This window comes from Macaca mulatta, chromosome 1, assembly GCF_049350105.2.
Source record: "Macaca mulatta isolate MMU2019108-1 chromosome 1, T2T-MMU8v2.0, whole genome shotgun sequence".
In the NCBI taxonomy this organism is placed as follows: Eukaryota; Metazoa; Chordata; class Mammalia; order Primates; family Cercopithecidae; genus Macaca; species Macaca mulatta.
The window spans coordinates 151,414,207-151,428,392 of NC_133406.1; the positions used below are offsets into that span (position 1 = coordinate 151,414,207).

A 14,186-nucleotide genomic window follows, 5' to 3' on the forward strand; every position below is an offset into this window, starting at 1 on the left:
CCCATTCAGTATGATATTGGCTGTGGGTTTGTCATAAATAGTTCTTATTATGTTGAGATACATTCCATCAATACAAAGTTTACTGAGAGTTTTTAGCATGAAGGGCTGTTGAATTTTGTTAAAGGCCTTTTCTGAATTTGTTGAAATAATCATGTGGTTTTTGTCTTTGGTTCTGTTTACATGATGGATTACATTTATTGATTTGCATATGTTGAACCAGTCTTGCACCCCAGGGATGAAGCCAATTTGATTGTGGTTGATAACGCTTTTTGATGTGCTACTGGAGTCAGTTTGCCAGTATTTTATTGAGGATTTCTGTATCAATGTACATCAGGGATATTGGTCTAAAATTCTCTTTTTTTATTCTGTCTCTGCCAGGCTTTGGTATCAGGATGATGCTGGCCTCATAAAATGAGTTAGGGAGGATTCCCTCTTTTCCTATTGATTGGAATAGTTTCAGAAGGAATGATACCAGCTCCTGTTTCTACCTCTGGTAGAATTCTGCTGTGAATTCATCTGGTCCTGAACTGTTTTTGGTTGGTAGGCTATTAATTATTGCCTTAATTTCAGAGCCTGTTATTGGTCTATTCAGAGATTCAACTTCTTCTTGGTTTAGTCTTGGGAGGGTGTATGTGTCCAGGAATTTATCCATTTCTTCTAGATTTTCTAGTTTATTTGCATAGAGGTGTTTATAGTGTTCTCTGATGGTTGGTTGTATTTCTGTGGGATTGGTAGTGATATCCCCTTTATCATTTTTTATTGCATCTATTTGATTCTTCTCTCTTTTCTTCTTTATGAGTCTTGCTAGTGGTCTACCGATTTTGTTGATCTTTCCAAAAACCAGCTTCTGGATTCATTGATTTTTTGAAGGGTTTTTTTGTGTCTCTACCTCCTTCAGTTCTGCTCTGATCTTAGTTATTTCTTGCCTTCTGCTAGCTTTTGAATGTGTTTGCTCTTGCTTCCTTAGTTCTTTTAATTGTGATGTTAGGGTGTCAATTTTAGATCTTTCCTGCTTTCTCTTGTGGTCATTTAGTACAACAAATTTCCCTCTACACACTGCTTTAAATGTGTCCCAGAGATTGTGCTCTGTTGTGTCATTGTCCTCATTGGTTTCAAAGAACATCTTTATTTCTGCCTTCATTTCATTATGTACCTAGTAGTCATTCAGGAACCAGTTGTTCAGTTTCCAGGTAGTTGAGCGGTTTCGAGTGAGTTTCTTAATCCTGAGTTCTAGTATGATTGCACTGTGGTCAGAGAGACAGTTTGTTACAATTTCTGTTCTTTTACATTTGCTGAGTAGAACTTTACTTCCAATTATGTGGTCAATTTTGGAATAAGTGCAATGTGGTGCTGAGAAGAATGTATATTCTGTTGATTTGGGGTGGAGAGTTCTGTAGATGTCTATTAGGTCTGCTTGGTGCAGAGATGAGTTCAATTCCTGGATATCCTTGTTAACTTTCTGTCTCATGGATCTGTCTAATGTTGACAGTGGGGTCTTAAAGTCTCCCATTATTATTGTGTAGGAGTCTAAGTCTCTTTGTAGGTCTCTGAGGACTTGCTTTATGAATCTAGGTGCTCCTGTATTGGGTGCATATGTATTTAGTGTAGTTAGCTCTTCTTGTTGAATTGATCCCTTTACCTTTATGTAATGGCCTTCTTTGTCTCTTTTGATCTTTGTTGGTTTAAAGTCTGTTTTATCAGAGACTAGGATTGCAACCCCTGCTGTTTTTTGTTTTCCATTTGCTTGGTAGATCTTCCTCCATCCCTTTATCTTGAGCCTATGCGTGTCTGTGCATATGAGATGGGTCTCTTGAATACAGCACACTGATGGGTCTTATCTCTTTATCCAATATGCCATTCTATGTCTTTTAATTGGAGCATTTAGGCCATTTACATTTAAGGTTAATATTGTTATGTGTGAATTTGATCCGACATTATGATGTTAGTTGGTTATTTTGCTTGTCAGTTGATGCGGTTTCATGTTAGCATCAATGGTCTTTACAATTTGGCATGTTTTTGCAGTGGCTGGTACCAGTTGTTCCTTTCCATGTTTAGTGCTTCCTTCAGGAGTTCTTGTAAGGCAGGCCTGATGGTGGCAAAATCTCTCAGCATTTGCTTGTCTGTAAAGGATTTTATTTCTCCTTCACTTATGAAACTTAGTTTGGCTGGAGATGAAACTCTGGGTTGAAAATTCTTTTCTTTAAGAATATTGAATATTGGTCCCCACTCTCTTCTGGCTTGTAGAGTTTCTGCTGAGAGATCCACTGATGGACTTCTTTGTGGGTAACCTGACCTTTCTCTCTGGCTGCCCTTAACATTTTTCCTTCGTTTCAACTTTGCTGAATCTGACCATTATGTGTCGTGGAGTTGCTCTTCTCAAGGAGTATGTTTGTGGCGTTCTCTGTATTTCCTGAATTTGAATGTTGGCCTTCCTTGCTAGGTTGGGGAAGTTCTCCTGAATAATATCCTGAAGAGTGTTTTCCAACTTGGTTCCATTCTCCCCATCACTTTCAGGTACACCAATCAGACATAGATTTGGTCTTTTCACATAGTCCCATATTTCTTGGAGGATCTGTTCATTTCTTTTTACTCTTCTTTTCTCTAAGTTTCTCTTCTCGCTTCATTTCATTCATGAGATCTTCAATCAGTGATACCCTTTCTTCCACTTGATCGAATCAGCTACTGAAGCTTGTGCATGCATCACATAGTTCTCATGCCATGGTTTTCAGCTCCATCAGGTCATTTAAAGTCATCTCTACACGATTTATTCTCATTAGCCTTTTGTCTAATCTTTTTTCAAGGTTTTTAGCTCCTTTGTGATGGGTTTGAACATCTCCTTTAGCTCGGAGAAGTTTTTTATTACCATTCATCTGAAACCTTCTTCTCTCAACTCATCAAAGTCATTCTCCATCCAACTTTGTTCCATTGCTGACGAGGAGCCGTGTTCCTTTGGAGAAGAGGTGCTCTGATTTTTAGAATTTTCAGTTTTTCTGCTCTGGTTTCTCCCCATCTTTGTGGTTTTATCTACCTTTGGTCTTTGATGATGGTGATGTACAGATGGGGTTTTGGTGTGCATATTCTTTCTGTTTGTTAGTTTTCCTTCTAACAGTCAGGACCTTCCACTGCAGGTCTGTTGGAATTTGCTGGAGGTCCACTCCAGACCTTGTTTGCCTGGGTATCACCAGGGGAGGCTGCAGAACAGCAAATATTGCAGAATGGCAAATGTTGCTGCCTGATCCTTCCTCTGGAAGCTTTGTCTCAGAGGGGCACCCAGCTGTATGAGGTGTCAGTCAGCCCCTACTGGGAGGTCTTTCCCAGTTAGGCTACTCGGGGGTCAAGAACCCACTTGAGGAGGCAGTCTGTCCATTCTCAGAGCTCAAACTCTGTGCTGGGAGAACCGGTACTCTCTTCAAAGCTGTCGGACAGGGACATTTTCTCAATTTTCCTTTTTTAAACTTTTATTAAGTTTCATGGTATTTCATTAAGTTCAGGGGCACCACTGAACTTAAAATAAAATATTTTGACTTATTTATTTTATTTTATTAAGTTTGGGGGTAAGCCTGAACTTAAATTAAAAGTTAAAAAAAAAAAAAGAAAAAGAAAATAGAGGCCAGGAGCAGTGGCTCACACCTGTAATTCCAGCACTCTGGGAGGCCAAGGTGGGTGGATCACCTGAGGTCAAGAGTCCAAGACCAGCCTGGCTAACATGGTGAAATCCCATCTCTACTGAAAATACAAAAATTAGCCGGGCATGATGGCAGGTGCCTGTGATCCCATCTACTTCGGAGGCTGAGGTGGAAGAATCACTTGAACCTGGAAGATGGAGGTTGCAGTGATTGCACCATTGCACTGCAGTGTGGGCAACAGAGCAAGACTCCATCTCAAAAAAAAGAAAATAGAATTAGTGTGTTTTCGCTTTCATACTGCAAAAATTACAAATGTGTGTGGGGTCTCATTTAGAAACAGTGAATTTAAGGATACAGTTCTAAAGTTATCAATCATCATTTCAGTGTACAACAAAGATGAAATATTGATTTGAAATAGATTGTAATGTGCATAAACTTTTTTATTTGCAAAAGTATGACTGTTCAAGGAACCAAAACATACAAATATATACATGCTTGATGGAAGCAAAATTACTTGTTGGTCTTGGAATTTGTGGATTTGGTCAGCATTTAATTCTATTTAAGGGACCTTCATGTCTTGCCCTGAATAGTATTTCTAGCCTTGTCTTCTCCACATACCTATTCACTCATTCAGTTGAATTAAATAACTGTAATACCATTATATGATCATACCCTAAAATTTTTGACTTGGATTCTGTTGAGTCTTTCACCTTTTTAATTCTTTCATTTCCACAAGTCCTCATTTTATGTACTCCTTAACGTCCAGCTCTTTTCAACCTACTGTCATCTTATTCTAGTTAGACACAGTAACTTCTTGCTCGAACTCACATAGCATTTGTTTCTCTTTATTTTCCTTCCTTCCCACCTCCCATTTTTTAGATTTTTGTTTGTTTTGTTTTTTACATTATGACTTTGGTTCCACTCCCGGCAGAAATTATCATCTTGGTTGCACTTTTATGTTGACAATGCTATCTGCCACTCCTGAAAGTCATCTTCTTGTGATTATGGAACTTTGCATCCACAAAACCAAAGGCAGCATCTGCATTTTGTACATAGCTGAACAATTTTTGGTGAATTTGATTGATTAACATTTGCATTACTAATATAGCCATGATTGAGAAAATCTGCCGAAGGATTATTGTTCACTAATGACTTCATACTTACTATGCTTTAGGCACTGCATCAAATATTTTACACATTGACCATGTCAATTGCTACTTTTAATATGTAAAGAAAGTGATGCCCTGAGAAGATCAATATAAATGGCAAAAATACAGTTTGACTTTAACATGATCTTCAAAATTCATATTACATGCCTTACTATTCCGTTATATATACTACAGCTGAAATAGTGAATGGACAACCAAATGAATGAATTAATAAGTGAATAAATTAAAAGGAGACTCTTAAGTCCTAACAGTAATGTGCTTTCAAGTATCACAAATAATATCAGATCAAGTTTGGAAAAATTTAAATTTATTGCATACAAAAAGTGGAGAGCATCGTTCAGGAGACTTCAAACCAAGATGTTCTCCTTACACAACTGATAAAGCATAAAGGAAGAAGTATATTTACTTATCATGTGATTGGGTATTATACATTAACAACATTTTTACGGAAAATAGAGATGCTTATGCTGCTTTTTCTATAGCTGATTTATTTAATTTCACCAAATCATGCTGACAAGCATATAAAGCTTACATTTGTGTTTCCTTTAGACACAGCATTTTGGGAAAACTGGAATGACTTAAGTTTTGGTTACGTGGATACAAATAGTTGACCTTGAGATGTATCTAAACTGTGGCTTCCTTTTTCTATTTCTTTAACACTAGAGTGACCCTAAGAATGACTCTTGGATCTTTGCCCTAGCTGTGCTTCTAAGCAGCAGCTTTATCTACAACAGCATGAACACCATCAACCACCAGGCCCTGGAGCAGCTGCAGTATCCTTCCGGGAAGTGAAGAGCAGGTTTTATGGAGTTTAGGGGAATGGAAACTGATACTGTGTCTTCTTTGCTGTGACTCAGTTGTCCTGGTTGAGTAAGAAAAGACACAGTGTAAAAGGGAACGTGTATAAAACTTGTTTCTAAGTGAGATGTGGAAACGATGGTATAGGGTGCTACTCCTTCCTTAGCTGAGATCCCAGCTATGTGACTGAACTAACAGAGCTAATCAGGGCAAAATCCTGCCCCAAGCCTGATAAAGTTGAGGACTCCAGCGAGTTTGTAAGTTTCTTTCCAGACTTTATTTGGACTGTTCGGGATTTTACGCTGGAGCTGAATTTAGATGGACACCCCATCACAGAAGATGAATACCTGGAGAATGCCTTGAAGCTGATTCCAGGTATCAGAGCATAGCCTAGATGGGAGAAGGTTCAGTAGTGGGTGGGCTCAACTAGGACCTGCTCTTCAACACCTGACACAAATTTTTATATTGGACCTGACTGAGGCCCTTGCTCGTGGTGGTTGGTGATTGACAAGTGATTATGATTTTTGTGGTTATTTTTACTTGAAATTTCCCAGAGGCTGAGGTTCAAATTCATTGAGGAAATTTAAAACTCAAAGTTCTATCAAATGATTTTAGACCAATAAGTACTGTGAAAAATATATTAAGGATTACAATTAATATTGTCACATCCTAAGACTCATATATTTGTGTTACTTATTAACTTCAAGTTCTCCTCCTATTCTATTTGGAGAAAATTACCTAATAAGTTTGGAAGCTCGTAAACGCAGAATCACAAGAAGGCAAATGATCAAATTTTGGAAATATATTTGACTCGGTCTATTTTATTAGCCTGGATAGTTATATCCTTTAGAGAAAAAGGAGATTCATACAGTTAATGATTCAGGAAATTAAAAAAAAAATACACTGACATGTGCTTCCAATAGGACTGTCAAACCTTTTATTTTACTGTTTTCATAACATCACCTACTTCATTCTACAGTCTCATATAATATGTTGTCAATCTATTATACGTTTGTTAAACAGATTATATTTAGCAGAGTGGATACCTGCTGGCACCTGCAATCAATATCCATGTTTGTTCATTTGTTCATCCTTTCAACAAATATTTGTTTTGAATAACTGATACATGCCACAGAATCCCTCTGCAAGACAATGTTAGACCTAATATAATCTGACCTGAGTATTTTCTGTCTCTTTCCGACATTTTCCCCAGCCGCATCTTGTCCTTGTTTCTAGCATTACTTTATTTTTAAGCCCTACATTTCATTTCTGACATGGGGACAGTAAGATTGAGAAAGTCCATGATGCTATGTAATATTAGCCAGAAACAGGAAGAAAAATATGACAGGACCTCTTTTCTATATGGATTCTATTTTAAAACATCAAATACATAGAAACAGAGAGTAGAACAGTGGTTACCAGGGCACGGTGAGGAAGGAAATGAGGACATGTGGGTGAAGGGTACAAACTTGAAGTTATATAGGGTGGGAAAGTCTAGGGATCTAATACACTGCAGGAGAACTATTCTTAACGATATTGTATTTTACATTTAAAATTTACAGAGATTAGATTTTAGGTACTCTTACCACAAAAAAAGGGATGAAAAGTATAGAAGGTAATGGATATATAATTTGCTTACTTAGTAGTAATTTCACTATGTACATGCACATCGAAACTTCATGTTATAACACCTTAAATATATACAATTTTTAAAGAAAGTACTTCTTATCATATTTTAGTTAATCATAATTCAGCAAACATTTAAAAAATCATCAGTCTACCAGACATCATACAGCGGCTGAGGAAACCAACCATAAATTCCTTCACTTGAGGTGGAGGCCTTCCCTTCCTTTCCAGAAGTAACTTTCTGACTCTGCTTTGTGCAGAAATTGACTTTTCATAACTCAAGTAGACTAGCATAAGTTTGGTTGCATGAGAGGTTTTGTTGCATAGATTCACAGACATGAGAGACTGTAGTGGTTGATGCAAGGAACTTTGGAAATGAAAATCTTCAGGCTCGCTTAAAAGCTGTTCTTCAGTAGTCACTTTTTTCACTAATTCTGCAGGCAGGAATCCCCAAATCCAAAATTCTAACAAGCCCAGGGAGTGGATCAGGCATTTCTTTCCAAAACGGAAGTGCTTTGTCTTTGACCGGCCAACAAATGACAAAAATCTCTTACTCCATGTTGAAGAAGTACCCGAAGACCAACTGGATAGTAATTTTCAGATGCAATCAGAAAACTTCTGTTCTTATATCCTCACCCATGCAAAGACCAAGACCCTGAGGGAGGGAATCCTTGTCACTGGAAACCGTGAGTCTATTTCCCTATATGGGTGTTTATTGAGGCCTACCGTATATCAAAAACTAGTAAACTAAGCTTATAAGCACGAACAGCTGGTAAGGAGATAACATCTGTGTTATGAGGTGTGGGATAAGTGAAGGATGTTTTTCTCAGTGAGGGTATAAAAGATGTGTTGTGAATTTACACAAAACAGAAAGTAAGTAGCATGTCATGAGTTTCTGCAAGCCTAATGAGATTTTGAGATACAAAATTCAGCATAATCTTATAAACAAAGCTGGCTTCATGAACATGTTACCTGTGCAGTCTTTTAGTGCTCTGTACAGAAAAGAGCTTCTCACAGGGTTTAATGTTCTGGCACTCTCTTAAGTGTTTTTATAAAGGCACCTGCGTTTACATTCAGAATCATGATCCACAAATGATGTAATTTACTTTGCTGAATAAATGTTTTTAAATTTTTACTTAAGCAGAAAAGTATTCTTTTTCAAGAAACCCTTGCTCCATATTGTTTGTGATTAGTAATTAACTTTGTAATGTGATGAGTTGGAGAACAAAATAGAAAGAATAAATAGGAACAACAGGGACGTTATTGTAAGAAAGTGGCTTCGTAAAAAGTAGTAGTAGTAGTAATAGTAGAATTAAAAGAAGAAGAAGGAGGGAAAATTCATGTTAAATGGAATTTTTTGTGATTTTTAGAATGATGATACCACTTGTAAAACAATGAGTGAAAACTTTCTATCTATTCCCTAAATTTTCTAAATCATTCAGGGCTGGGGATGCTGGTGGAGACCTACCTGGATGCCATCAACAGTGGAGCGGTTCCTTGTCTGGAGAATGCAATGGAAGCTCTGGCCCAGCGTGAGAACTCAGCGGCCGTGCAGAGGGCAGCTGACCACTACAGCCAGCGGATGGCCCAGCAAGTGAAATTCCCCACAGACACGCTCCAGGACCTGCTGGACGTGCACACGGCCTGTGAGAGGGAAGCCATTGCAGTCTTCATGGAGCACTCCTTCAAGGATAAAAACCAGGAATTTCAGAAGAAGCTTGTGGTAATCTTCGTATTTTTTTTTCTTGATTCCTGCCTTTTTGGAATGATACTTATAGCCCACCTTTTTAATGCCATGGTTCATCTCTTTCTCATGGTAAAGGGAGCTTGTATTATTTTATGTGACTGAATTTAATGGGCTACAGTTTTTGATTTTTCTAAAATATGGGAAATGTATTAATTTTCTATCATATATAAGAAATTATGATTGTAGCCCATTTAACAACACATTTATACAACATACTAACTACAGTTAATAACAATGTATTGCATTCTTGAAAATTACTAAGAGAGTAGTATTTAGAATGACAAATATTGGAGCTAATATATATGTTACTTAGCTTTAGTAATTTCATAATCTATACAAGTTAAACAGAATTCTTAACTTGTACAGATTATGTTACATTTCATGTTACATTTCAAAATAACATGATGTAAGCATTATGCATATACAATTTTTGTTTTTTTATTTTCTTTATTATTTTTTTTTTTTTTGAGACAGAGTCTCGCTCTGTCGCCCAGGCTGGAGTGCAGTGGCGCGATCTCGGCTCACTGCAAGCTCCGCCTCCCGGGTTCACGCCATTCTCCTGCCTCAGCCTCCCAAGTAGCTGGGACTACAGGCGCCCACAACCGCGCCCGGCTAATTTTTTGTATTTTTAGTAGAGACGGGGTTTCACCGTGGTCTCGATCTCCTGACCTTGTGATCCGCCCGCCTCGGCCTCCCAAAGTTCTGGGATTACAGGCGTGAGCCACCGCGCCCGGCTTTTTTATTTTCTAAAAAGGTAAAATAAAGAAGCACTTGCCTGACTCTGAGTGTGAAAAAATGCGTAAGCTCACAGCTCTGTAAGTCAGAAGTTCTTTTTAGGGCATCTGTGTGCTCCCCTCAGTGTATCACAAGCTGAAAACAAGGTGTTGATTGAGCTTACTTCTTACCTGTATGCTCAGGGGAACCTCTCTCCATCTTCAAGTCAGCAATGATGCATCAAATGTTTCTCTTGTTTCTAATCTCTCTGGCTTTCTCTTCTGCCTCAAGGTAAACAAAAAAGCTCTGCTTTCAAAGAGCTCATGTGATATGGTAATTCTTACATAGTTTCTTGAGTATACTCAGTACTACTTGAATACTCTCCATTTCTAAAAGTCAACAGATATCATATAATGTTACCTAAACACTGGAGTACACTCCATCGTATTAATAAGCCCAGGGACTATGGAGAGTGTGGAAACTTCGGAGGGGAAATCCTGGGAGATATCTTAAATCTGCCGTTGGCACTGTTATTGAATAACCTTCTTTCAGTCTGTCTATTACCAGTCCACAAGTGACAGAAATCTCTTAGTACATATTGAGAAAACCCAGATGCAATCATAGCTTACAAGTGTAAGCAAAAAATAATAATGTTCCCATATCTTCACATGTTAAGATCCCTTTTGGAAGAATTTCAAAAGAGTTCCAAGCTCTGTTCAGAGTACAATCAAGTCATTACTGGGATGTGATTATACCAGAAGGGTTGATTTTCTGTGTACACATTTTATCCATAGCAATCCATGCTCTCTAAGGACACTACTACTGCCACAACTGAATTGTCCCTTGCTTATTTTTCATAGTTAGATCACCGTTGATCATCTTTTGCTGAAGGAAAGATAGAGTTCATGAACTTTCCACAGGCCATGCAGAGAACTGATTCAAACTGGAATTAAAACAAGTCTTCTGACTCTTGGTCTATACCATATCTCAGTCCGCTCTGAGGCCATCAGACTACTTCTTCCAAGAGGATCACAGTTGGACCTTCCCTTCTAACAGCTTCTTTCTACTGTTTTTTCCCCTACACTTTTCTGGCAGGACACCATGGAGAAAAAGAAGGAAGACTTTGTGCTGCAGAATGAAGAGGCATCTGCCAAATATTGCCAGGCTGAGCTTAAGCAGCTTTCAGAGCTCTTGATGGAAAGTATTTCAAGAGGAACTTTCTTTGTTCCTGGAGGGCACAATATCTACTTAGAAGCAAAAAAGAAGATTGAACAGGACTATACACTAGTGCCCAGAAAAGGAATTAAGGTGAGGAATAAGGGGAGAAGGGAATGGATGACAGAGGATAGTCAGAGGGTCCTTGTTGCCCCTTCTGAAAATCTAAGAACAGAGCACCATTTATGGACAAAAAGTGAAGCACGGCAATACCTTGATGTTTTAAATCTTAAAATCCACAATTATTTAGCTACTCTTACTAAAATAGAACTATTTTTTTCCCAAAGAGGATTTAGAATCAGAAGTCCAGGTGAAACAAACCATTTCTTTTATTTATCAAATAATGTGATAGTTTTTGTGCTAAATACAGAAAATACACTATGAAAGGAAAAGCTTTGTTTTCAGAAGTTTATGGTCTTACACAAGATGGACAAATTAATACTCAATTGGATATGGAGTGTTTATGCTTATCATACTGGCATACATTGATAGTGATGATGATGATGGTGATGATCAACAGAAAGGTTCATAGACATTGAGCATTCATTTTGTGTATCAGATATTGTTTTAGGTGATTTTGTTGGATTATCAATTTCATTCTCAGAATAATGTAAATTAGTTACTACTATCTTCCGCATAGGCAATTGAGAAATGTTAACGCACGAAGAGGCTAATAAAGTTCCTAAGATGACACAGTCAGCAAGTGGTGGAGCTGATGGGCTGATCTATGTACTTAAAAGCCATTGGAAACTCATGATTTTTCTTTTTGAGGAAACTGTCCTGTGTTCTATGATGACTATAGTAATTCATGTTCCTTCCAATGGTGTCTAAGCGTTCCCTTTTCTCTACATCCTTGCCAACGCTTGTTATCTTTTGACTTTTTGGTAATCATCATTCTGTGTGAGGTGATATCTCATTATGGTTTTCATTTGCATTTCTCTGAAGTTTAGTGATGCAGAACATGCTTTCACATACTTGATGGTCATTTAAATGTCTTCTTTTGAGGGATGTCTGTTCAGGTCTTTTGCTCATTTTTTAAAAATCAGTTTTGTTGTATTTCATTTTGTTGTGTTGCTATTGAGTTATATGAGCTCCGTATATATTTTGGATATTAAGCACTTATCAGATATATGGTTTGCAAATATGTTCTATTCTGTATGTTTTTTCTTTTTTCCTTTCTTTTTTCTATTGAGTGGTAACTTAGTTTGATGTAGTCCCGCTAGTTTCTTTTAGCACTCGTTGCCTGTGCTATTGGTGTGAAATTCAAAAATATCATTGCCAAGACCAGTGTCTAGGAGTATTTCCCAGGTTTTCTCTTAAGAGTTTTACAGTCTCTGATCTTATGTTTAAATCTTTAACGAATTTTTAGTTGACATTTGTGTGTAGTACAAGGGTTCCGTTTTCCTACCACCATTCCACCATTTATTAAAGATACTACCTTTTTCTCTTGGTGTACTCTTGGCACATGTTTTTTTAAAGTCTTTGCCTGTAAACATGTGGGTTTGTTTCCTGACTCTCTTTTCTGTTCCATGGAGTTAGATGTCTGTTTTTATGCCAGCATTGTGCTACTTGATACCTTTGTAGTTGATTTTGAAGTCAGATAGTATGATGCCTTTGGCTCTGGTTTTTTTGCTTTGGCTATTTGGGGTCTTTTATGGTTCCATGTGAATTTTATAATTGGTTTTCTTACTGCTGTGAAAAAAACAGCATTGGAATTTTGATAGATATTGTGTAAATCTGTAGATTTTTTAGATAGTATGAACATTTTAACAATATTAATTTTTCCAATCAATGTACATGGAATATCTCTCCATTTACTTTATGTCATCTTCAGTTAATTTCTTCAGCATTTTATGATTTTCAGTGTACAGATCTTTCACCTCTTTGGTTACATTTATTCCTAAGCATTTTATTATTTTGATGCTATTATAAATGTGATTGTTTTCTTATTTTTTCATATAGTTTGTTCTTAGTGCATAGAAATGCAGCTGAATTTGTATGTCAATTTTGTATCCTCCAACTTTACTGAATTTATTAGTTTAACAGCTATTGGTGGACTTCTGGTTGTACTTCCGAAGGAACTAAAGTCACTATCTCAAAGAGATATTTTCACTCCCATGTTCATTGCAGCATAATTCACGATAGCCAAGACATGAAAACAACCTGTGTCCATCCACAAATGAGCAAGTGAGAAAATGTGATATATATGCATATCTATATGTAAATATAGATATATAAAATAAGGTATTATTCAGCCTTAAAAAGAAAGAAATCTTACCACTGGCGACAACATGAATGAACCTGGAGGACATTATGCTTAGTGAAATCAGCCATTCTTAGAAAGACAAATACTGCATAACGCACCTTCATGTGAAATTATTTAAAAAGAGTGAAAGTTGGCTGGGCACAGTGGCTCAGGCCTCTAATCCCAGCACTTTGGGAGACTGAGGCAGGTGGATCACAAGGTCAGGAGATTAAGTCCATCCAGGCCAACATGGTGAAACCCTGTCTCTACTAAAAATAAAAAAATTGGCCTGGCGTGGTGGTGCATGCCTGTAGTCCCAGCTACTCAGGAGGCTGAGGCAGGAGAATCACTTGAACCCGGGAGGCGGAGGTTGCAGTGAACCGAGATCGCACCACTGCACTTCAGCCTGGCGACAGAGCGAGACTCCATCTAAAAAAAAAAAAAAAAAAAAAAAAAAAATTAGTGAAAGTCACAGTAGAATGGGTGGTTACCAGGGGGAGAGGGGTGGGAGGAAAGAGGAGATAGTGGGCAGTAGATACAAACATTCAGTTATAAGATGAATAAGTTCTGGATGCCTAGTGTATAGCCTGGTGACTATAGTTAAAACAATGTACTGCATACTAGAAATTTGCTAAGAGAGTGGTTCCTTGTGTTCCCACCACACACATACAAAAATAGATAACTGCATGAGGTGCAAATATATTAGCTTGATAATGGTAACCATTTCATAATGTATACATATATCAAAATATTGTGCTGTTCCTCTTAAACATAATTTTTATTTATCAATCAACTTCAAAAAACTTGTAAAACAAAATTAGAAATTAGCCTATATTATTAAAAAAGGAAAAAATAGCAGATACTGGTGAGGTTGTAGAGAAAAGGGAGTGCTTATACACTGCTGGTGGGATTGTAAATTGTAAATTCCCCTGTGGGAAGCAGTTTGGAGATTTCTTAAAGAACTAAAAATAGAATTATTATTATTATTCAACCCAGCAATCCCATTACTGGGTATAGTCCCAGAGGAAAGTAAAACATTCTACCAA

At 37.4% G+C, this 14,186-nt stretch overlaps 2 protein-coding genes across 10 annotated transcripts in view; one reads left to right on the forward strand and one right to left on the reverse strand.

The window, feature by feature from the left end:
- Positions 1 to 14,186, forward strand: part of GBP7 (guanylate binding protein 7) — a 46,403-nt gene that overhangs the window by 20,700 nt on the left and 11,517 nt on the right. The window contains exons 4-8 of the mRNA XM_015144520.3: positions 5,459 to 5,568; positions 5,772 to 5,968; positions 7,660 to 7,905; positions 8,662 to 8,942; positions 10,776 to 10,988. Coding sequence (XP_015000006.3) covers positions 5,459 to 5,568; positions 5,772 to 5,968; positions 7,660 to 7,905; positions 8,662 to 8,942; positions 10,776 to 10,988 — 1,047 coding nt within the window. The remainder of the gene's footprint in view (positions 1 to 5,458; positions 5,569 to 5,771; positions 5,969 to 7,659; positions 7,906 to 8,661; positions 8,943 to 10,775; positions 10,989 to 14,186) is intronic.
- The window catches only part of LOC114671702 (uncharacterized), a 205,654-nt gene that overhangs the window by 12,491 nt on the left and 178,977 nt on the right, over positions 1 to 14,186 (reverse strand). For 7 of the 9 annotated variants that reach the window (XR_013400688.1, XR_013400716.1, XR_013400704.1 and 4 more), the window contains 3 exons: positions 13,260 to 13,569; positions 9,872 to 9,961; positions 8,688 to 8,902 (listed from right to left, as the gene is read on the reverse strand). The gene's annotated coding sequence lies outside the window, so the exon portion shown is untranslated. The remainder of the gene's footprint in view (positions 1 to 8,687; positions 8,903 to 9,871; positions 9,962 to 13,259; positions 13,570 to 14,186) is intronic. The other 2 variants (XR_013400692.1, XR_013400709.1) reach the window with 1 other exon arrangement.